General features: G+C 43.2%; 1 protein-coding gene across 11 annotated transcripts in view; it reads left to right on the plus strand.

The window, feature by feature from the left end:
- Positions 1-21207, plus strand: part of RBFOX2 (RNA binding fox-1 homolog 2) — a 228669-nt gene extending 207462 nt beyond the window's left edge. For 5 of the 11 annotated variants that reach the window (XM_056845887.1, XM_056845890.1, XM_056845891.1 and 2 more), the window contains 4 exons: positions 6319-6361; positions 15525-15613; positions 16597-16669; positions 20766-20818. In XM_056845887.1, coding sequence (XP_056701865.1) covers positions 6319-6361; positions 15525-15613; positions 16597-16669; positions 20766-20810 — 250 coding nt within the window. In that variant the 3' untranslated portion in view covers positions 20811-20818. Of the gene's footprint in view, positions 1-3380; positions 3421-6318; positions 6362-15524; positions 15614-16596; positions 16670-20765 lie in introns of those variants that run through there. The other 6 variants (XM_056845888.1, XM_056845892.1, XM_056845893.1 and 3 more) reach the window with 3 other exon arrangements.
- The last annotated feature ends 2477 nt before the right edge of the window (positions 21208-23684 follow it).

Below are 23684 nucleotides of genomic sequence, written 5' to 3' on the forward strand. Positions count from 1 at the left end.
GTAGAGTCTGTGGGGTGAGGCGGTCTTCTCTCTGAAGTCCAGGATAATTCCATAATGCAGAAGGGGGCAAGTGTCGCTTGAGACACTGCCTTGGGAGTAGGACACAGGAGAGTCAGTTACCCACAATGGATTTGCTTTCTTGGTTGCAGATGTTTTGAAAAAGGGTCAAAACAAAGATTAACCAAATCTCTTTTTACACATAAAGATCAATGAAGCAGGAGCTCTAGCGTGCTTTAACACAGAGAGATGTATAGTATATATTAATGTTTGGCCTTGCTTGGATTTTGATTATTTCCATGACTTTAAACTTGTTTTGTAGCAATCAGCTTTTCTATTATTTCAAAGATGTAGGTTGTTTTGCATTTTTTTTTTAAAAAAAGCAACCTTTGAAAGGGTACCAATAACTCAGAAGTTTTTGTTCTTGCTTTGAGGAGACTACTTAACTTTTCATCATGTTTCTTCCTTAAATCCAAATCCTTCTCAGAAGAAATTTGAGCAAGATCTCTTGGAAGAGGGCAAATTGAATCTTGATTCTCGTTTTTCCTTCTGACTAGGATCGTTCAGAAAAATGCCATGTTGTTTAAAATGCCACAGTGACATACTAGAATGTCCTGGGAGATGATAGCTCAGTTTGGAACACCTGAATCAGGATGGGATTGTTGTGCCCAGAATTCAAAACCAGTATTAAGTAAAACAGTGTTGAGTTACCTGCTTGGAATGTCCTCCTTGATCCACCCAGAGTCCCCACATGGCTGTAACAGTCCACTGAAGTTTCTCACATTGGCAAGGCATCCTTGTTCACTGATTCATGTCTGAGTGCTGATACTTGGGGGGAAAAATAAAAAGAAGTGTTAGGAACATCTGTGTTGTTATCCCTGATAGTAACGGCTAGAGTATTCCTAGAAAAAGAGAGTGCCACTAGTAGTGCACAGGAAGAATATATTTGTGACTTCCTTAAAATTACATTTTGAGTACTAAAATCCAGCTCAGCTGTAGAAAAGTAAAGCTTTCACACAGAAATATCTCATAAGATAATTGTATATATTTGAGAGTTGAAAATTGCCCTGTAGTGGGTAAAAGACAGCAGAAGAATATCTGCTGTGCCTTAGATTAGCCAGAGCTGTACAAGTTAATTTTGTAAATGTACAAGTTGTGTTGTTTTATAGCTAGAGTCAAGGGACCGTGTATGGCTCAGTTCAGAAGGAGGTTGGGTTCCTAGTGATTAAATAGATCAGAGTATTTATTGTGGTACAATATGCCTCTGTGTATAGCAAGAAAAAAATCAGGTTTGCAAGGAAAACAAGTCTGACATTTTTGAAGGGGTATAAACATTTGTCACTGGGAAGTGCATTGTTTCCTCCCCCGCCCCCAGACTTTTGATATAAATATCACAAGAATTGGATTATTTTATGAAAAAGTACATTTTTGAAAATGGTATATTCGTGAAACTTGAAACACGGTGGTGGGCATTTTATCAGAGTACAGTAGTCTGTGGAACTCAGTTACAAGATGTCCATTAACATAAAGGACTTCAGGGAGGTATTTTACTCAAGGCGAAATGAGTTTCCACTGGTATGCTCTGAGAGAGATGTAACTTTACTAAATTTCTCTCACACACAAGTTATTGCAATTTTACACTGCTCGTATGAAGGCTTGTGATACTGTCAAACACATACTTTGTTCATAGTTTGGACCTAATAAATCCAAGCCAGCAATGAACGATAAACCTCTGGGTTGTTGTTTTTTTAATGTCATCCTTTAGTTAGCACGTCATCTACCTCTCTGTAAGAAAGTGCTGCTGAACTGATTTGTCTGTATCAGCTGTACTCATAGGTTGTTGACATTCAAGCGCGGCTCTGGCCCATAGGAAGTGGATTGTGACCATTCGGAGCCCGATTCTCATCTTAATATCTGTGCCAATTTGAATCATTGTAGAACCTTGGTCATTTTAAGGCAGACCTTATAGCCGAGATATTGTGGCCTTGTTGTTTGTAACTTCCTATAGGTGGGTGTGTTCTGATCAGAGTGGGAGAACCTTGCCATCATTTTGCTCTCCCGTTGGCATATGGAAAAAAATAGAAGTAATACTGCCTCCTTCCTCCTAGCCTGTGATAAAGCTAACTGGTAAGCCAGACACCACGCATAGAAGGGTCTCAGATACGGGGAACTAATGCTTTTTTTAACACAAGTGATTTTAGCATACAGCTACAGAGGGAAATAAAGCCAGGGAACAAAGCTGTGCGATTCTCAAGCATGTGTTCGTAACCAGGGCTGTGGAAAACCCTCTCTTCCTTCCTTATTCTCCCCTGGTCCTCTGCCAAAGCAAACTGCTTTACACTGTGAAACATTCTCGTAAGTGCTGGATTTTCCAAATCTGAAGGGATTTTTTTTTTTTTTTGCTTCTGGAAGTGCTTGGAGATACTAATGATTGGCTGTTAAGACTCAAAAGAGAACCCAAGCCCACCTAAACATTGCTGCTCTATGCTGTGGAATGTGTCGTTACTATCAGGGATCTCTTCCTCCCCACCCCCACCCCAGCTTCACCTTTAAATACTTGGGATCTTGGATCAATCGCCTAACTCTATTTTTAGCTCATGATCTCTGCTTGTGAAAGCAATGCATTGTGGGTATTTCTTTTTCATTACATTTCTCTGTTTATCAGAGTTGATTGTCTTGGGGTGTTGATTTTTTCCCCCTCCTCCTAAGGTGTTGCGTAAGATGATGATGAATAATACTTTTGCATGCTTGTGTGATCAGCCAAATCTTATCGCATGTCTAATGTACAGGGTAAAAAAAGCAGGTGATGTATGGATATCAGAAACGATCGCACAAGGCTGCAAGATGCGTAATTATACACAACTCTTGGTATGTTTCTGACCTAGGTGGATTACAGCCCTTGATGAACTCCTTCTAAAGAACTTGTTTTGTTCTGCTCGAAGCCCATTACATGAAGCCAGTTTGTCCATGTGTTTAGTGGGTTAACTAAAGATTTTCCAGGTTAACAACTAGTGTTTAAGGTTTCTCAAGTCATGTTTCTCTTCTTCAGGGCACTGGGTCCTTTACTGTTTTGTTTTCCTCTACTGTATGGTATAAAGGTTGTTCTCTTCCCCAGCCTCCCCCCACCCTTTGCATACTGTCTTCCCTTCTGCCCTGCCCGCCTGCATGCCATGGAAGATGACATGGGGCTGTTTAGCGTGCGTGCGCACACACAATCTCTTGCTGATTTTGCTCCTGCCCGAAAGCCCAGGTTATGGATTCATACATCACCTGCCTGTGTAAAATGCATGTGCATGCTGCCGTCCTCAATAACCGGAATGTGTTTTCTGTTCTTTTTGTTTTGTTTTGTTGTTTTTTTTGTTTTTTGTGTGGATTTTCTGCAGTGTGGTTTACCAGGACGGATTTTACGGTGCTGACCTCTATGTAAGTACACACACCGGAGCCTTCTCATCCCCAACCCCCAACAAGCCAGCCTTTTTTTTTTATTGATGTTTTTGATTTGGTTTTGGTTTGTAATTATAATTTACTTTTGATTTTCTTCATCCTTGTGGATATATACATTCATATATATTTAAGAATGCAAGCATGTTTCTCTGTCACTGCACTTGCCCCTGGGTGCGAGACCCCTGGGTTTCCTGACCATTGCCAGGATCAGTGTTCTCTTCGTACATGCACAGTGTACTACTAATCAACTTGGGAGATGATTAGCAAGTTAAATTTTCTGTCAATGCTTCTTTCATTTGCATAATTGGGGTCCAAAAAACACCAAGATTGGTTTACCCTCAGATCTTTTCTTTCCTTCACCCCTTCTCACTCCTTGTCTTGGGATCTTTTGCAGATTTGAGTTTATGTAGGGGGATGTATGCTAAGATAATTTAGGGTCCTGAAATGTTCATACAGCATAGAAGTGTGAATGCCAGTCACTTGCATTTGTCTGCTAATAGTACTGAGGTAACTAGCCTTGTGTGTATGTGTGTATGAAGACCCCAGCAAGGGACTTTGAAGGGAAGTGAGAAGCAGAGGTGGTTTGCCATTTCCTTTCTCTGCAGAGTCTTCTTTGATGGTCTCCCTTCCAATTACCAACCCAGCGTAGCTTCCAAGATCTGATGAGATCGGGCTATACAATGCCACCTTGCCTCAACTAGCCCTATACGTCTTGCTGATTCATTCCCTGAGTACAACAGTACATTTCTTTATTGCTTGGTTTGTTTTCCCCGAAGGAGAAGTATTGGGTAAAATGCCATCGTTCTGTTCTACCTTTTGAAACTTCTTATTAACTGAATGGAATATTGCATTGTGGATTGTAGTGACTTCAGCAGCCGGTTGTGCCCAGAATTCCTTAACTTTTGAGTCTGGTGCGCATACATGTGCCTCTAAGAAGAAGAGGAGTTGCTTTTTATATCCCGACTTTCTCTACCACTTAAGGAAGAATCAAACCGGCTTACAATCCCCTTCCCTTCCCCTCCCCACAACAGACACCCTGTGAGGTAGTTGGGGCTGAGAGAGCTCTGAGAGAGCTGTGACTAGCCCAAAGTCACCCATCTGGCTTCATGTGTAGGAGCGGGGAAACAAATCCAGTTCCCCAGATTAGCGTCCACCGCTCATGTGGAGGAGTGGGGAATCAAACCCTGTTCTCCAGAGTCCACCACTCCTAACCACTACACCACGCTGGCGTAACTGTCTCATGAGAAGTAGAATATTCCATCACCGTTTTAAAGAAAACATTTAAAACTCTTCCACATGCATCAGCTGGTTATATACATTTTCAGCAGACTAACCCTCCTGAGTCTTGGTCCTCGTGGCAGCAGGAGGGCAGCCTTGATGCCGCAGAGGCCATCTGGCCATATTATAGTTAGAAAAGGTGAATTCAGTGCTGCTGTCACTGCACAACAAAATCACTTCCCCCTTTTTTTTTTAAAAAAAAGGGCATGTCCCTTGTTGATATTCTTTCCTAGATGAGGGATGCGGCAGCCTTGGCTTGCCTCTGCTCTCTACTAATAAATCCTCATGCTTAAAAAAAAAGGCATTTCAGGCTAGCTACAGCTAGTGGGAAGCATTCTGAAAATCTCGATGTGTGGCTGTTCACCTTGCAGTTCCCTGCAATCATCGCTTATTTCTGGGTCTTTGTATACAACACTTTTCTACCTTGGCCAGATTCAGTTATGCAATTTCTGTAAGATGGCAAAAGAATGATGCTGGGTTTCCCCTACCACTCCTAAATTGCTCTCACATACAGAGGAGGTAGTTGGGTACCAGTCATGCAGTGAGGAGAGAAGCAAAGGAAGAGCATCCTTTGCTGAGCATTATCCTTTGCACAGCCAGAGATGTGAGAGATGTCAGGTGAGGTAATATCTTCCCTCTTGCTGGAAGGCTTCTCTGTATCTGTTTTGTGCCTGTGCTGAAGGGAGTCATCTATGACAGAAAACAATTTTAGTACTATGTTAGGCACTTCACATCTCCTTGTTTCCCACATAACACCCTTGGTGTTTTAAATGTGTCCAAGCCTAAAATGGCTGACATAACACTGATTGGCCATTTGGCTGTAAACATTTTAGGTTGCTATCTTTGTGGGGTGGTGAGGAGAACAGAAATGCAGTAAACAGAAGTCTCTCAAGGTAGATTAACCAAACTTTCCCCCATTGCTTTTCACGAACTGAGATGTGTGGCTACATCTCAGTGGTACCTTCTAAGCAACGCTGCCTTTTGCTGTCTTTAATTGGCATGAATCAAATGAGGGGGGGGGTCTGTCTCCTTGTAACAAATTACTGTATACATTTGTGAGAGAATTGCTTTCCTAAGGTGAACAGAAAGAGTGTCGGGCAGGTATAACCTGTGTCAAAAGGCTAATAGAGGAAACTTTCATAGACTTCGGGGACAAGGAAGCTAGGTTCCAGATCTCCTCCATATTGGCAGGAATGAAGTGAAATGAGGAGGGAGAGGGCAAGTAGGGGAGATTAGAGCAGTTTCAGGCTTTTAGTTCAGTGCGTGTTTTGCTGTCCTCTTTCCTGTCTTTATCTCACCCCTATCCAGCTGCTTTATTTTCATAATAAAGGCAGTCCTGGCAAGATTTATCGCTGTCTGGCATTAAAAATTCAGGTAGCTAGCCCCAGGGTGCAGAAGGTATGGGAAGGAACAGCTTCTGTTAGTATGGATTTACTTTGCGAGAACAGCCATCTTGAAAGATCAAACTTCCAACTATGAAAAGCGTGCTTGCATCCTCTGGAAAGAAAAAGGCTGGTGTGCCCTTTGGTGGGCTCTTTGTGTGATTGTTTCCTTCCACAGCTGTGTTTTTTGAACTGCTCTTCCTGTGTTCTGTTATAGAATAGTCTTACAGGAACCAATCATTAGCGCTAAAATACCTCAGGTAGGAGTGCCAGTGTGACCTGCCAACCAATCAGATTGTGGATTGCAGTGAAAAAAACAGAAACCCTTGAATTAATACTAACCATTCCAGCGCCAAATTAGAGATGGGAACAGAGTCTTTCTTTTTTGTTGTTGTTGGGTTTTTTTTTTAAAAAAGGGACAGTGTACATTTGTGAGCATGTGATCGAAACTAAATCTTAGTGTTGCACAAATCCTTCTTTCATAACAAGTAGCTGGCTTTCCTGAACCTAACTAGAAGGGCTGGCAAGTGGCCAAATGCCTCGCGTTGCCACATACATGCAACCGGTACAGCAGAAGCACTTGCCCTTTTCTCTTTTTTTCTATTCTCTATCCATGCTTCTACAAGGCACACCCGCTGACCATCTTGCAAGGACATCTTGGGAATGATTACAGCCCAGTGCACCTTCTTTTATCACCCTCCCCCCCGTACAGATGTTTGAGAAAAGAGACTTTCACTCCCAAGTTACCACCAAAAAAAAGGACAGACACATTTCAGTAGAAGCCGTGTCTTGATTGTGTCATAGAGGCAAGAGGCAGAATTTCTGCAGCATCTTTGCCTTTGTGGCTCCTGTGGTTGCCTTTGGTCACTTAGTTTTGCACATTTGGGTTGTGTTACAAAGCAGAATTGTCAAGTTATTGACATGAGGACTCTTTTTTTTTTTTGTCAGGTTCAAGTCCAGTAGCACCTTAAAGACCAATAAGATTTCTGGGGTATAAGCTTTCAAGAGTCAAAGCCCCCTTCATCAGATACAAGTAGGAGATCCCTAAACCGTTATATATCCCTGTAAGAAGGTGGGAACGGTGTTGCAAAGAAGGCACCCCTCCCTCCTTTTTCCTGGGATTCAAGGGCTCAGGGATCTCCATTCCTACTTGTATCTGACAAAGGGAGTTTTGTCTGTCTTATACCCTAGAAATCTTGTTGGTCTTTAAGGTGCTACTGGACTTGAATCTAGCTCTTCTACCGCAGACCAGCACGGCTACCCACCTGTTCCCCCCCCCCCAGGAAAGTGTCAAGACTTTAAATATATTTCCTGATTTCCGTGCAATCTTGCAAACAAAGTTGACTCCAAAGAGAGTTAAAATGCCGCACCTGTGCATTCCTTAGATCAGTTCACAAGACAGTTCTCTGTGAGCAGTTCTGACCTTTGCTGGCTACACACTGGCGCACCACAGATATGCTCAGCAGCCATTCCTGTGATTGCAGTGGCAATGTTCCCAGCTGCTAAGATCATAGGAATTGCTGCTGACAAAGACAAATATAGATGACCTCGAGTTCGCACTGTACATTTCTCCGCACGAGCTAATACTCGGGAAAGGTCATGATTCCATGAACGAGATTCTCTGACATTGCAGCGAGCCAGCAGCCAACGTCAGGTTGCCAACTGATGATGGTCTAGCTTTCCAGATCCTTGGAACAACTGTTTAAGAGAGACAGGAAATGAGGGCAGATGCTGCAGTCCTATTGTTCCTTTAGTGGATTAGATGGAAAGGTGTGCTATGGACACTGCAGACTGATTCTAGACTCGGGAGGGCTACAGTATCAGATGAGTGTATAAGCAGCTCTGGAGCCATGCAGCTGTGATAGTTATGAGGTTAGAAGCTGCAAGAATGGTCATTTTATTTATTTATTTATTGTACTTCTAACCCGCCCTCCCCTGGATTTACAAATATAACAATTTACAAATATAACAATAAGACATATAAAACCATTCCTCAATTATTTAAAAAGATGGTTGCCAAATAGATATAGATAGTGCCTACTGCAGCAAAAGATGCCATAGGTTTGTTATAATAGTTTTAAAAAGAATAATTTGAATCACATATATAATTTAGTCTCAATTATCTTGTCAACAATAGATGGTTTGCAGCTTTAAAATCTAATGTAGAATTCAGTAAAAACTGCATTGTCTTTCCAAGACTTTAGAAATGAAGGTAACACAGAGGGCTTAAAAAATCACAACAGGAACCTAACCTTACTCAGAAGCCTCTTTTTAATGGCTTCTCTATGTGTTGACATCCTGCAAGCGTCATAGTTTTGTTAGGTCTCTGTGTTACTGAAATAAGTATTGAAGACCCAGCCTGTTTGTTGAGGACACCTTAAAAAACCACCCAGAGGATATTTTGCCATGCATGCCCTTGGTTGCTGAGTCTGTAGCTTATGTCACTTCCTGTGTCCTTAAGTAAAGCAGTGAGGTTGAGTGTGTGTCTGCCGTATCACTCAGGCTAGTTAATACGACTGCCAAACGATAACCTGGTGGCAAGTCTGTAGGGCTTTCTGTGTATACGTGTGTATGATGGGAAACAATCAATAAAGACAGCCACTAGCAGCACTTGACACATAACCAGGTCTCAACTCCAGACTAAATGAAACCAGTCTCTACCCCCCACCCCCCTTTGCTAAAGCAGCACTTCAGGGCTGTGTTTGAAATTTTCACATCCCTACACCCTCCAAGTGGGCAAGCATGCAGGGAACAGCACTTCCTGTGCTGTGTAATACCCATTAAATACTCTATTGCTGTCTCTCTCACACGCTGCTGCTCTGTTCCCATCTCATGGTAGTCACCTTTGTCTGTCTGGCTTGTTAGGGAGAGGCATCACGTGCCCAATTGGTTTCCAAGAGGAAAATAAAAATGGGCAATGCTTTTAATTGAAAATTGGGGGATTTGGCACAGGTCTTCTAGGAATTGCATCATTTTAAATGCATGTCCATTACCATCTAGCTGCAGAGAACTATGGGACAAGCTGGGCATGGTCTCTCCCTTTCACTGGTTGACAGAAACACTCTAAATTCTCCTAAAATGCTTTGTAGTAGTTAGAATTAATTTTTCCGAAGGACAATGTGAGTGACAGCAGAAAAGTCCAAGTATATTTGCGGGGGGGATACAAAGTGAGCTTAAAGGACATCATTGGTTCTTGTAGGTTATCCGGGCTGTGTGACCATGGTCTTGGTATTTTCTTTCCTGACGTTTCGCCAGCAGCTGTGGCAGGCATCTTCAGAGGAGTAACACTGAAGGACAGTGTCTCTCAGTGTCAAGTGTGTAGGAAGAGTAATATATAGTCAGAAAGGGTGTGTGTGAGCTGAATCATTGTCCTGCAAAAAGTATCAAAGGTAATGTGCTAATCATTTATAAGTATCAAGATAATGTGCTAATGAGGGTGTGGTATGTTAATATGGAACCATTGTATCTGAAGTGATCTGTTAATGTGTGAAATCCAAAGCTAATCTGCATGGCTATTGTGGACTGTAGTCTTTGTTAGTCTGAAGGTTTTCAGGACAGGAAGCCAAGCCTTATTCATTCTTAAACTCTCTTTTCTGTTAAAGTTGTGCTGATGTTTATGAATTTCAATGGCTTCTCTGTGCAATCTGACAAAATAGTTGGTAGAATTTTCCAGTCTTTCAGTGTCTTGGAATAAGACCCTGTGTCCTGTTTGTGTCAGTCCATGTTCAGCCACTGCTGATTTCTCAGGTTGGCCAAGTCTGCAGTATCTTTCATGTTCTTTTATCCTTGTTTGTATGCTGCGTTTTGTTGTCCCGATGTAAACTTGTCCACAACTGCAAGGTATACGATATACTTCTGCAGAGGTGAGGGGGTCTCTTTTGTCTTTTGCTGATTGTAGCATCTGTTGTATTTTCTTGGTGGGTTTAAACACTGTTTGTAGGTTATGTTTTTTCAAAAGTTTCTCCATCCTATCAGTGACTCCTTTAATAAATGGCAAGAATACCTTTCCTATGGGAGACTGTTTTTCCTGAATTTTCTGATTTTTGTTTGGTTTAATGGCCCTTCTGATTTCATTTCTGGAATAGCCGTTTGCTAGCAGTGCGTGATTTAGATGATTAATTTCTTCCTTGAGAAACTGTGGTTCACAGATCCGTCTTGCACAGCCCATTAATGTTTTGATTATTTTTTGATTATATTTTGATTATTCCTCTTTTCTGTGGGGGGTGGTGGTTGTCCTGAAAACCTCCAGACTAACAAAGACTACAGTCCACAATAGCCGTGCAGATTAGCTTTGGATTTCACACATTAACAGATCACTTCAGGATACAATGGTTCCATATTAACATACCACACCCTCATTAGCACATTATCTTGATACTTATAGGACAATGATTAGCACATTACCTTTGATACTTTTTGCTGGACAATGATTCAGCTCAACCACCCCCCTTTCTGACTAGATATTACTCTTCCTACACACTTGACACTGAGAGACACTGTCCTTCAGTGTTACTCCTCTGAAGATGCCTGCCACAGCTGCTGGCGAAACGTCAGGAAAGAAAATACCAAGACCACGGTCACACAGCCCGGATAACCTACAAGAACCAATGAACTCTGACCGTGAAAACCTTCGACAATATTTTAAAGGACATCCCTTTTCTAGCAGAGCTGAGGGCAAACAAGAGTTATTAGAAGGTTAGATATTAAAAATGCCCTGAACAGCTGTATGAAAATTTGGGTAACTTGGCAAAGCTGTGTTGGAATTCCCTGAGACTTAGAATACCGGAAGCTACTACTGAGTGAAGAATCTTGCCCCAGAGTTTGCGTGTACACCTGTAAAAATCCTTTAGATTTGGAAAGAAATAAGAAATGTAATACAAGTTTTTTCTTATTTGTGTTGCATTACAACCTGCTAAATTTCGAGCAAGCATCGTCTGCCTAAATGGTTACCTGTTCATACTCTTTGCTCTTCAATATGGAGCATGTCAGAGATGTGTTGAATCTTGGCTTGTAGTTTTATTTGATGTATCCATGATAAGAATGTGCAGTCTTTTCACATCACGTGGATGTGATCATACGTACATACACATTCTTTATTCTATATTAACAGTTTTCACATCTGCATCAATGCATGCTTACCAGAAATACACATCAGCTATTTTTAACTTCGTTTTTCCAATGAATTATTTTTTCCTTTTTTTTCCGTTTTGTTGTGCAGTCAGCTGAAGAAATGTTAACATCTCGCTCTAAATCTCTCAGTGGAGTCTCTGTTCCCTTCTCTGATATAACAGATGGGTTATTGCTTGTTATAATTATTAACATTTTTGTGGTGTGGGACAGGGTTAGGGTGGGAGCCTTTCCCCCCCTTCTTTAATTTTGGGTTATATGGGACTTGTTTAAGATTTGGAATGTTAACTCCAGTGGTGACTGACTGTTTCTGTAATAGCAGGTCGTTGTGGCTGCACGCTCTAGTAATTGAGGCTGTGTACTTCACCGAGCTTGTGGTAGAGCCTAGGGCAAACTGCTGTCCCAAGAGAATGCTGGGATAGATAGAACTAGCCAATATGAGTCTGAACGTGGTGATTTTTGCTGGTTGTTTTTTTTTTTTAGTTCCAAATGTCAGCATGCTTAGTTTTTAATTTGATTAATAAATGTTACACCATTTCCCTTCTCCCAACCTGATTCCAGTCCCCTCTTTCCTTTAAAAGAATTGCAAGTTAAAGAGGTTAAATTGGGGAGGGGGGGCCTTTCTTAAGTTTCAAACTGCATCTTGTCCTCATGTTCGCAATCATACTGAAAACCGAATCTCTCAAATGTCAGTAGAAAATATCTTGGGGAAGGGGGTGCGTTGAGCAAGCCACAAGCTGCTTGGCAGCCGGTGTTGCCAAGGACAGAAGTTGTGCAGTACATTTGCTCATGCTTGAATATCACATTTATCCGTAGCTCTGCAGCCTATGTTTTTTTTTTAATATTAATGATTACAAGCAAATCACTTTTGGGAGCCAGCGTCATGTAGTGGTTAAGAACGGTGGTTTGGAGCGGTGGACTCTGATCTGGAGAACCAGGTTTGATTCCCTACTCCTCCACATGAGCGGCGCAGGCTAATCTGGTGAATTGGATTTGTTTCCCCACTCCTCCACATGAAGCCAGCTGGGTGACCTTGGGCTAGTCACAGGTCTCTTAGAGCTCTCTCAGCCCCACCTACCTCACAGGGTGTCTGTTGTGGGAAGGGAAGGGTATTGTAAGCTGGTTTGAGTCTTCCTTAAGTGGTAGAGAAAGTCGGCATATAAAAACCACCTCTTCTTCAAATATATATATCGAAAGTTTTGGTAGACTTTCATTTATTTTTCACTGTGAAATTCTCTTTGTAGCTTCCTGGCAGTCAGTGCTGTGGGACCAATTCAGAACTAAACCACAGTTAGTCAACAGTGGGAGGGTCAGAAGAGTACCCTTCTTTCACTGTTTGGTAGGGAAAGCAATGGGCCAATTCTCCATGCCACTATAGTAAGAGGCTTCTTTGGGATCATGTTAACACACCATTGAACCATTGCAGACGTAAACGGCGGGAACACCCCCTCCCCAAGCTCCCATTGTCAGTCATTTTGAAAACTCTTTCCCATGGACTTGTTTTACCAGTTAAACAGGTCTACTCAAAAGTTCTGCAATACTTACAGCAGACCTTTCCATCATACAGCAGATAGATGGAGAGAAGATTTCATTTCTGTACGGATCTCATATATCTCCTTGTGCAAGGTTCTCCAAAAATGTCCTGAGAATTTCTGGATAATTCCATATCACTGGATGCCTGCCTTTAAGCTGCCAGTGAATTGACAGAGTTTATGCACCATAAACAAAATGTTTTTATCCATGACCCAAGTTGTTTTGGACCTTGAGCACTTCTGCACTCTTTTGTCTGCAGCTGTCCCTACCCAGAGTACAGTAGCTCACTATTGGTACTAAGCAACAGAGGGGGCAAGAAGTCTTTACTGCCTTGCGGCCCAGTTCAATAAACAGAAATCGCCATGTTGGTCCCAAGGAACAGGAGATGCAGATTAGAATCAGATAGGCCAACATAGGTTGTTGGCAGGCATATGTAAGCTTTTGAGTTTATAGATATCTTCATCAAGCACCACTCAGATGTCATTTCATCTATTTGTCCCTTGTTCTCGTTTGGTGCATAGTGCAAATACGAGAATCTGCATCTGTGGTTATCTCCCCGTTTAGCACAGTGAGTTATTTTGACGTTAACATAGTTTCAAAAATTCTTAGTATTTACCATCATGGATGATCTGTATAAACCATCTGAGTGAGTTTTAGAGTATAATTCTTAATGAAAAGAGGCAGGTCTTCCCATACCATAGGATACCTTAACACATTATTTGAAAGCTGTATTGTTTTAAATAATCTCAAAACAATACAGCTTTCAAATAATGCTTTCTTAAGCATGCCATCGGAGGTACAAGGAAATTAGAGGAGGATGATACTGCCAGCCTGCATCCTGTTGGTAATGCTTACATTTTTGTGCCTTTAAAAGGAATAAAATAATGGTTCAATCAAGAAAGAAATATTGTATCAAACCACCCACACACAAACCACCATCCAGCTGAGATGTGCATTGTAAGGGGCCCCAAAAGTGTGTGTTTACATATTTAATAAGTTAATCTTTAAGTATCATTTGCTGATATTCAGTGTTGGTAGCAGTGCCACTAGATCCAACTTTTAATGGAAAGGGATGCAGATATTCAGGCATGGAAGTAAAGGAAGGAAGCAAAGGAGGACAGTGAAGCAAAGAAGCATAAGGCTATGACTCAGAACCTGAAGTTGCCCAAAGTAGGATTGTTCACTTGCATAATTATCATCTGATTCCATATTGGAAAGTCGGGAGGGGTGATATTAATTATTTTTGTTAAATATCAAGAATGTTGTTAAGTTCTGGAAAGTCATTCTGGAAATATTGGGACACGATTCTCAACATTACTTTTCCCAACTTTCCTACACAAAATGATAATTTTGCAAGTGCCTCTTTCCAACCAGAGGTAGGAAGAGAGAGGAAGGGCCCCTGACTCCCAGATGGTCCACAGTGCACCATCCCTTTAATCTTAAAGGGGCGTTATTTTCAATGGCCAGGGTGGTAGCCAGCCCAGCTGAAGGCAATATTGAAGAGAAGAATTCTCAAGTGGGAGGGATGCTCAAATGCATCCCTCGCAGGTAGCAAGGGTGGCTCCCTCTTTCTCCCTCTCTCATGGCTCCTGCTGCCTGCAAGGGACGGGGGAGGCCACAGCGGTCCAGCTGCAACCCTGGACATTGAAAATAATTGGTGATAGATGGCCAGGTCTTCCCATCAAAAATGATGCTCTGGACCAGCTGTGAGCAATGAAAGGCTTCCCAACCTGATTCCATCTATTTCTGGTATTATTGGGGGAGGGATATCACAATCAGGAAAGCCTTTCACAGTATCAGCTATTTCCAGTCTGATCCAATACAGGGAATACCAGACATTGTATTAGATCAGCAATATTCAATTGCACACACCCCAGCCAAACGTTACCAGTATAAAGATTTACAGAAAGGGAAAAATAGCATTTGGAAGCCAAAGGATTCTCTGAATGAGTTAGGGACAGGGGAAGAAGAGAGAGCAGGATTTGGGAGTCCATGAAGAATAATGACATTTTCATATTGAGACCACCACAGTGATGCATTTGAGCATCCCTCCCACTTAGAGAATTCTTCTCTTCAAGATTGCCTTCAGCCTGTTCAGTCTGTAACTGAATGTCAGGGCTCAGACGCCTTAGAAAACCTACTGTGGATTGTTCTTGTCTTCACTGGAAATGTGATCAATACAGTGAGTATTCTACATTAGCCACAATGTCATGGGTTGCTTTTCCATTGAATTCCCCCCACCCCTTGGTTCTGGCTAATCCAAAAGATTGGAGCTAACAAGCAACAGCCTCATACCCAGGTCCGCAGTGTGTATGTGTCTCTTTTAAGGATCTGGATTTGAACATTTGAATTTTCTCTCCCTCAAAAACAGCAGTGCAGCAAGAATCTCTGGGATAGTTCTTTGGTCAACTGGATTCCTTTATCTTTTAAAAAATGCATATTAGATAACACTTGCTCCCCCCCCCCCCATTACCTTTGGGGGTGGGATCTCTTTTTCTCTTGCTGACTTACTCTCTTTCAGAGAGGACCACAGCCATGTATCATTTTCCCATTGAACTATCTAATAGACATGTTGTGTGATGCAGAAGCCATTTGGATGGGGAATGGCAAAATATAGATGGGTTTTGGAAGGCTTTTCCTGATCATTATGACATGGGAACCGATGCAGTTTGAAACATTTCTTCTCTCTGTGTTTGTGTGTGTGACTCCGCTCTGGGTTGCGGGGATGGGTATCTATAAAGTCAGTTCTCTTCTTTCCTGCAGGGCGGATATGCAGCCTACAGATATGCACAGCCTGCTACCGCAACAGCAGCCACTGCTGCGGCAGCCGCTGCAGCGGCTTACAGCGATGGGTATGTAAGCAGGGGTCATTCTGGAACAGTCGGGGGCCAAGGGAGGACTCTTCCATTTAGTACTCCCATCAATCCATTTTTCTCCCAGCACACCCCAGATGCAAATCTTCAAAGCTTTTTATCCAGTTGTAGCTACCAGACATGTGTAACAGGAGAGCAGAAGTGCATGGTTCTGTGTTGTCCCTTGCATTGTCTGTTGTTGGTTTTTTTGGGGGGAGGGAGGTTGGTTGTTTGCCAAGAGCGAATAGCCAACTCTACCCTTTGACCTTGGGCAAGGTTCTGGCCTTCATGGTTGCCACTTCTTGAAGGTAGGAAGGGCATTGTAAATCTGGGCATGTTTTAGTCTATACGTGTTAGAATTGCCACCTGTGTGCAAGGAATGGTGGATGTACTTAGAGCAAAGTCGCGCCACAGTTGCATGGAAGCCCAGGCCATGTATCCTTTACTTTTCTCTTGTGCGCCTTTTACCTGGAGCGCCTCTCATTCTGCTCCACGTGGCAGTCTGGTGATGCTCACCGTAATTCCAGCAGGTTCCTCTGACTGGGGCTGCAGATGCTGGCAGTCCACTCCTCACCTGTCCCAGCCGAAATAAAACGGTCATGACTGTAATGGAAGTCTAGGGTTTTTAGGGCTTTCTTAACACTTAAAGCCCCTGGCCCTTTCATGATCAATCTTTCATAACAACAAAAAGCAAATTTTTGCAACAAAGCTTGTGTCGTGCTTACTGCAGGCCAAGAAAAAATGTGCTGCTCTTTTAATTTTTAGTTTTTCATTTACTTTAGTCACTGGGCGGGGGTGGGTGGGTTGCTGTTTCTGAGTTTTTTAGGTTGTCACCTCTCCCTTATGAATATCCAGGGATTCCCTTTTAAAACAGGCTGCCTTTTTGTGTGTGGAGAAGTGGAGGGCCCCGTTTTCTTTTCATGACTCAGCTCTCTTTCTGTGGAATGACTTTTTTCCCCTTCCTCCTCCCTTCCTTTCCTCAGCTATGGCAGGGTGTACACAGCAGACCCTTACCACGCCCTTGCCCCTGCCGCTAGCTATGGAGTTGGCGCTGTGGTGAGTATGACCCTCTTTCTTTCCTCTGTAACTATGTTGATTTTTACCAGAGGTCTTTGCCTGTGGTATTTTGTGTGGATATAACTCCATGTCCATTTATGCTTGTAATTAGCAGCACATTCCAGGCTGAAGTGCCCCGCATATTTTTTCGAGTTTTTCACGCTGAACCGTCATTCATGAAGTGACTGCAAAGTCAGCGTATACCTGCTTCGCATTTCTTAAGAGCCCCTTTAACGCGATCTTTTGTATTGGCTTCACCCCGCCGAAGTATTTACTGAAAGAACTATGAAAAATCACAAACGCAGCTTAGCTATGCAAACGGCCATTGCCAATGGCTATGCAAGAGCAGGACGAGCGGTGTGTGTGTGTGGAATTTCTCCTTTTGCATCGGGACCGTAAATAGGCATTTTAAGGGTCGCATTTTTAAAAAGAGCTTTGAGCGAGCATCAATAAATGGCCCATGTGTTTTAAAGGAGACGAAGCAATAAGGTGTTCAGTCTTACCCTTTGTACCAACTGAGAGTGGTTAAAAATGTGAGGATAATTTTTTTTTAAATGAGGGAAATAATACTGCTCCCCAATGGGTGCTTGGAGTATGCTTGCATGAATGTAATACAGTCCTGCCATGTTTAACAAACGTGCTAAATCACTTTTTAAAACGGAGAGAAGGGAAATGAAAAAATAAACACTGAGCAGAACCAGAAGTGGATCCTGTGAAAGCGTAATAGATAATTAAGCCATTTTGAGGCGTCGTTTATTTACTATGTTAGTATATTGCCCTTCAACAACTGTTTGCACAGCAGTTTGCAACATAAGAAATCAATTAATTCCTGCAAAGAGCAGTTAAAATTGAAAATAAAACAAAAAAAGTAAATCAAGCAGCACCAGGGAACTGACATTTCAAACCCGGGCAAGAGATATTCTCAAAATCCTGGCAGATCAAGAAAGTTTCCTCCTGCCTGTGGAAAGATCAGGTGATATAAGCCTCAGGGGAGAGGGCATTCTGTTAACGCTGGTGGAAAGGCTTCTTTTAAAAATGACTACACTCCTGCTGGCTGTTACTTTTTCATCCACAAAACGTGGGACTGCTAAGCAGGTCTGTTCTTAAAACATGGCGTAGGTTTAAGGGACAGCAAACAGAAAGAGATCCAGAGTTTGCAAGTACCACACCTAAGCACCCAGCCACAGCAAAGACACATTTATCTGTCAAATTAGAATGTAGCAGTAGCCCCCCCCCCGCCCCCAAAGTAAGGCTACATCTAAATATAGGTAGTCAGCCCACCAGATCAAAATTCCTGAAGCAAGCCTCACACACAATTGGAGCAAATTGTATTTGCATGTTATGTGTATGGGCATAGCTGAACCAAGGAACCTAATTTAATCTCTGCCAGCATCACTTCATTTTTATGAACAATGACATATTAAGCAAATTAAGTGGAGTTTTGAAGTGGTTCATTGAGGGCCTATCCAAGCTATGCATTTAGTCTAGCATTGCCTTGATTCACTTACAAATTTTTTAATTGAGGGCATCAGAGGATGCTGTTGGTAGCCTGTTTCACATCAGGGTTTTTGCTTTTCTTCTTTTCAAACTTCTCTTTTTTTTGCTTTTTCATGTTGAACAGAATTACAAGTGCCAGCCACCTAGTGCGGAATGGCAAAGTTCTGTTTGTGCACCTGACGGGAGGAGTGGTTGGGCAGGTTCATTTGCTGCCATTTTAAAATGTTCTCTGAAAGAAACACCACCCACGTCATTATTACACAGCAGCAGCATACCTGTGGAACTGAAAGCCACAAATTAACCCTTGACAGGCTGGGATATCCTTCGAGTGTGGAGCCTTAAAGGGGAAGGGAGGGGGGAAAGAACCACCCTCTAGAATTGGCTGAATTCAAAGCCAAGGAAATACATTATTTGGAGTTCCTTCTCTGGGTTGGAAAGAAGCAGGAGGGAAGGAGGAGGGAGCTTCAAACTAGCCAGTGTAATCAGCTCTGCTTTCTCTTTAATTTCATTCAGGTAGGGGTGTGTGCGCCCTGACCTGGATGGCCCAGGCTAGCCTGATCCCATCAGATCTCAGCTGCTAAGCAGGGTCAGTCCTGGTTAGTATTTGGATAGACCACTGAAGAATACCAGGGTCTTTATGCAGAGGAAGGCAGTGGCAAACCACCTCTGTTAGTCTCTTGCCTTGAAAACCCTACTGGGCTTGCCATAAGCCAGCTGCGACTTGACAGCACTTTACACACACAGGGGTGTGTGTGTGAGGGAGTGGATGGGGAGTTAGAGAGGTAAAGCCATGGCACAAGGGAAGAAGGTTTAGCTTTCTCTCACCCAGTGCCAAGAAGCGTACGTAATAGAATGGCTGCCTTTTTATATTGATTTGTTTTGAACTTTCCTTCTCTGTGTTAGAAGAATGGGGGATTCAAAGAATTTATTTCAGTGCCTTTGAATTCCCAGATTTCATAAGGGTTGTTTCTCCCCCCACCCCTGCTTTTAATGCTCCATACAAAACAATGAAATTGCAAGGTCAGGAAGTTAAGAATATAAGAAAGGCCATGCTGGATCAGGCCAAGGCCCATCAAGTCCAGCAGTCTGTTCACACAGTGGCCAACCAGGTGCCGCTAGGAAGGCCACAAACAAGACGACTGCAGCAGCACCATCCTGCCTGTGTTCCACAGCACCTAATATAATAGGCATGATCCTCTGGTACTGGAGAGAATAGGTGTGTGTCATGAAGTTAATAATGAAGGGATCTGTTATAATATTGTCACTGGCCAGAAGGAACCAGGTCAGTCTCATTACAGTAGACGAACGGCGCTTCCTCCAGAGCTTGTGTGTGAGGATGGAACATTGCTGGATTTTAGTGGGGGATGTAGTGCTGTGTTAGGTGCCATGTGGAACTCCAGTTCTGTTGCCAGAGGATTGTAGAAGAGTAATCATTTCAGCAGCACTAACCAGTCTTGGTGTGGACAGTCACAGAGTCCCCCTGAGCTGGCTGGCTGCTGAAGCACACTATTCTCAGAAGGTTCGTTTGGGAAATGAGCCATGGCACCCAGCTCCCTTCCTTTCTGCTCTCAAGCATTCCTAATTTGTCCCTCCCATCCCGAAACGGGATGTCTGCTACAGATGCTTTTCATGCCTGAAGGGCTATTTCTGGTTTGGCTTAAACTCAAAGGCAGACACCAATCTTTAGGCTGGCTCCAGGGGGTCCATGCCATCTTGTTCTAGGGAATGGAGCAGCTGGTAGAACACGAGACAATTTTTGGGGTAATCCTAGTCCTATTGCATTGTTCATTGAATGTCCCGTGATGTTTCACTGCATAGTTTAGCATTGTGTAACCTGCCTTGGAAGAGCCCTGTGGCTCAGAGTGGTAAGCTGCAGTACTGCAGTCCAAGCTCTGCTCATGACCTGAGTTTGATCCCAACGGAAGTTGGGAAGGGAAGATGACTGGGGAAGGCACTGGCAAACTACCCCGTAAACAAAGTCTGCCTTGGAAACGTCGGATGTGTCATCATCCCATTGGCCAGGAATGACCCGGTGCTTGCACAGGGGACCTTTACCTTTTTTATAACCTGCCTTGAGTCTCAATGAGAAAGGCAGGCTATAAAGTAAGGAAACAAGTAATATAAGTAAAATAAACATCAACTTTTAGGTGAAAATAACAAGATTAAACCCCTGGACTAGGGTCAAAATGTGTCACACGTTGGTTTGGATCAAACCCATCTTTTCTGCTGTTGAAAAGGGAAGGGGGGTCCTCTTTGACTACTAGAAAAGACTATGCAGGGGTTCATAGGACTGCAGGCACAAAAGTCATGTGGGACGGGGCCGCAGAAGGGAGGGGAATTGGGTGAGATGCATTGAAAAACTGGCTAGATCCAACCCATTGTCCCCAGTAAGGACTCCTTACTCTACAGAGCAAACATAAGGCTGACTTGGAGGCTGGTTCGTGCTGGAGAAAACGCTGGCCCGGGAGGCAAAAGGTTTTACAGCTCCTTTAATCCTTGGATTGTTCTGGGAATGAAACCTTCCTTGCAAATGCGAGATTTGGCACCCTTTTCCAGAGTCTTTTAACCTCTGCTGTCTTCTCTCCATTAACTTCTGCAGGCAAGTTTATATCGAGGCGGCTACAGCCGATTTGCCCCCTACTGAAGTGACGTGACCCCCTGCAAGTGGGACAGCCCCCCCAGTTCATGAGGCCTGGCTATTGCAATATTTACTAGTAGAGGAACTCTATAGCAAGAAGAGGAGGAAAACAAAAGAAAAAAAAACAAGAGAAATACTTTTTTATACCTCACTATGTTCTTTGAATATGTATTTTTCCTTTAAATTTCTGCCTTTAATTCTTTTGTTCCAAAGATTGTGCATTTTTTGGGTTTTTTGGTTGTTTTTTAACTGTGGTAAACATAATGCATTTCCATGTCTATATATGCGTAGCTTATCCTACCAATCACAAAAGAGACAAATAGTGCTAAGGGGCACCATTAGGAACCAATATCATGGAACTAAAATCAGGAACATGCAGGCGTTCGTTTTGCCAGGGTCGGGAGCCCGACACCCGCAGCGAATGAGGAAGAGCCTCTCTACCTGCGGACGGCAGTGCTGATTGGCTGCAGCTGGAACCTGTGCGCTGGTTGGAAATGCAAACATCACCACCACCACCCCGAATTTTATTACCATCTGGCATACGTGGGCTTGGAGCAGTTCCAGAAGGTTTTACAGATTCTGAGACGAGACTCCCCAAAGCTGCCCAAAGACGTCTGTTAAAACAGTTTTAGGGGACAAGACTTGAACTAAATTTGTGATCCTGTTGCTTCTATACATGCACCTAACTTTAGTGATTGATGTCCACTACCGAGGCTCTAGTTCTTAGTTTCTTTCACTTGCTATGGTCTTCCTCTCTTCCCATCTTCTTCCCTCTTTTTTTCTTTTCCTGGAGGAGCAGCAGATGTGGGACAGTGACCAGAAAACTTAAGGCCGTGGTCTGTCTTCGATAACCAGGCGCATGAAGGCAAAGTGCACACAGCCTAAAGTTTAGAGGGACGGTGGCCGGAAAAAAAGCTTGCGCCAGTACCACTCTGAGCTACCCAGTGTCCAAGATCCCTTTTCTCTCCCCCTCCCCCAAATACTTAGCTTTGTTGCAAATACGCCATCCAAAAATTGCATGAAGAGGGAGGAATGCGTCATGGATCATGGCCCCACAAACGGCGTGGGGGGAATTTTTTTGTGTCATTACACTATTCTGGAAGTAGTCATATAGTTTCATCATCGAGGGCAGGCAGAAACAGATTTCCAATGATGTTTGGAAACAGGAAACTCCTGCCTTGGCATTTGCGTGGTCGCTTTTCAAGTTCCAGTGGGTCGTTGTGTCTATTCAGAAGAGAAATCCACATCCAGGCTTGGTTTGGGCACATACTGCAGAATGCAAATGGAGAGACTCATCGGGAAGACCCTTTCCGTTTTCGTATGAAAGAACAGCCTTTATTTTTTACGCAGCAGACACTTTTGCAAGTTGCTCTGGAAGCGTGAGGACAAACCAAGCCTCTGCTCTCAAACGTCTGGTGTGAATTTTGGAAGTCAGAGGGGAAGAAGAGGCCCCCGCTCTGCCCTCTTGGGCCGTCATAATTTTCTTGGCACCCGTTGCAGGTTCTCTGCAGCTCTATCTTAAAAAACCTCTATCTTAAAAAACCCTGAAGCACAATTCCCTTTGACTCCTTGGCCTGCCTAAATTGGTACTGGGTGACCTCTCACCCTCAGAAGGGCAGGTAGGGGGTGGACTTGTAGCTGGAAGCCTTTTCAATTCCCTTCACCATGCACCTGCCGGTGATGTCAGCATAGGAACGGAAATGTCCTGGAGTTCTTCAACAAGCAGGGCGTATCAAGGAGGGTCACCGGCCCGGTGGGTCTCCGCTTGCGCCTCGGCTCCCATGCGTGCCCTCGTAGTGCTTGCCAGAGAAGGGGCTGCCTAAAACAAGGAGGGCTGGTGGAGGGGGAATCTTAACGAAGCTAGAAACTCGTAACAATATTGATTCTCTGGAACGAGGTGACACCAAACTGCCGGCCTGTCGGCCACCTTTTTTTTTTTTAATTGTCTTGTTTTTTTTTCTCTTCCCTCCCCCCCAAGCCAAAGTTTGGTTTGTTGCTGTTATGACAATTTCTGTTTTTGTATATAAATATTTTAGTTAGATTAAAAATGGAATGGGGAGAGGGAAGCGGGGCACCAGTCTTCTACACGATTGAGGAAACGGGGAGGAAGGTGGGATTATTAATTTTTTCTGACTTCTAAAAATCGCTTAGTGTCACGTTAGCTGATAAGCCTGTTTCCATCACTGGGTGGACGAGGGTTGGGAAAGGACTCTTGCCCTGGGGAAGGAGACACAGCAAATGATCAGTTGGCTGAACAATCGGTTGCGTGAGCTGAGGAGCATTTTGCTGGCCCTACTGAGAGAGATCGATTCTGTTTGCGGAGCTCCACTGCAGACCTCGGGTCGACTGACTCTGTTACAGCTGAAAATTTGAGTAATCTTGATTTGGATTCCACTTGGATTTTCTGTGCTCTTGTCATTCCCGTATTTCTGTAACACAGCCTATTACAAACAGCTTGAGAATCAGCCAGCTCAGGCGGTCATCTAAGGTGCATCACCGTAGGGCCCAGGTGACTCTGTTACTGTTTGATTCCCCAACTGTAAAATGGAAGAACAGTATAACCCTTCTTTTGTGAAACACATTGTGATCTATCGTGGAAGGAAGAACACTATTACTAATGAGATATTCTTGCTTCCCAGCATCTCTAAAAGCCTACAAACTCCAATACACATTTTGTTGCATAGCAGCTTTTTAGTAAGATGTTACACCGTTTACGGTTTGATTTCTAGAACAATCATAACATCTTAATAGGTGGATATAGTTGGGGCTTTTTGCATCCTCCTACATCTCCTTCTCTTTATAGATGCCTAGTAAATTGGTGTTAAGGAGGGGATCCAGAACTCAGCTGTGGAAACCGAATTTGGGATATGTATCATTTGC

The sequence above is a fragment of the Euleptes europaea genome, chromosome 3 (assembly GCF_029931775.1).
Source record: "Euleptes europaea isolate rEulEur1 chromosome 3, rEulEur1.hap1, whole genome shotgun sequence".
In the NCBI taxonomy this organism is placed as follows: domain Eukaryota; kingdom Metazoa; phylum Chordata; class Lepidosauria; order Squamata; family Sphaerodactylidae; genus Euleptes; species Euleptes europaea.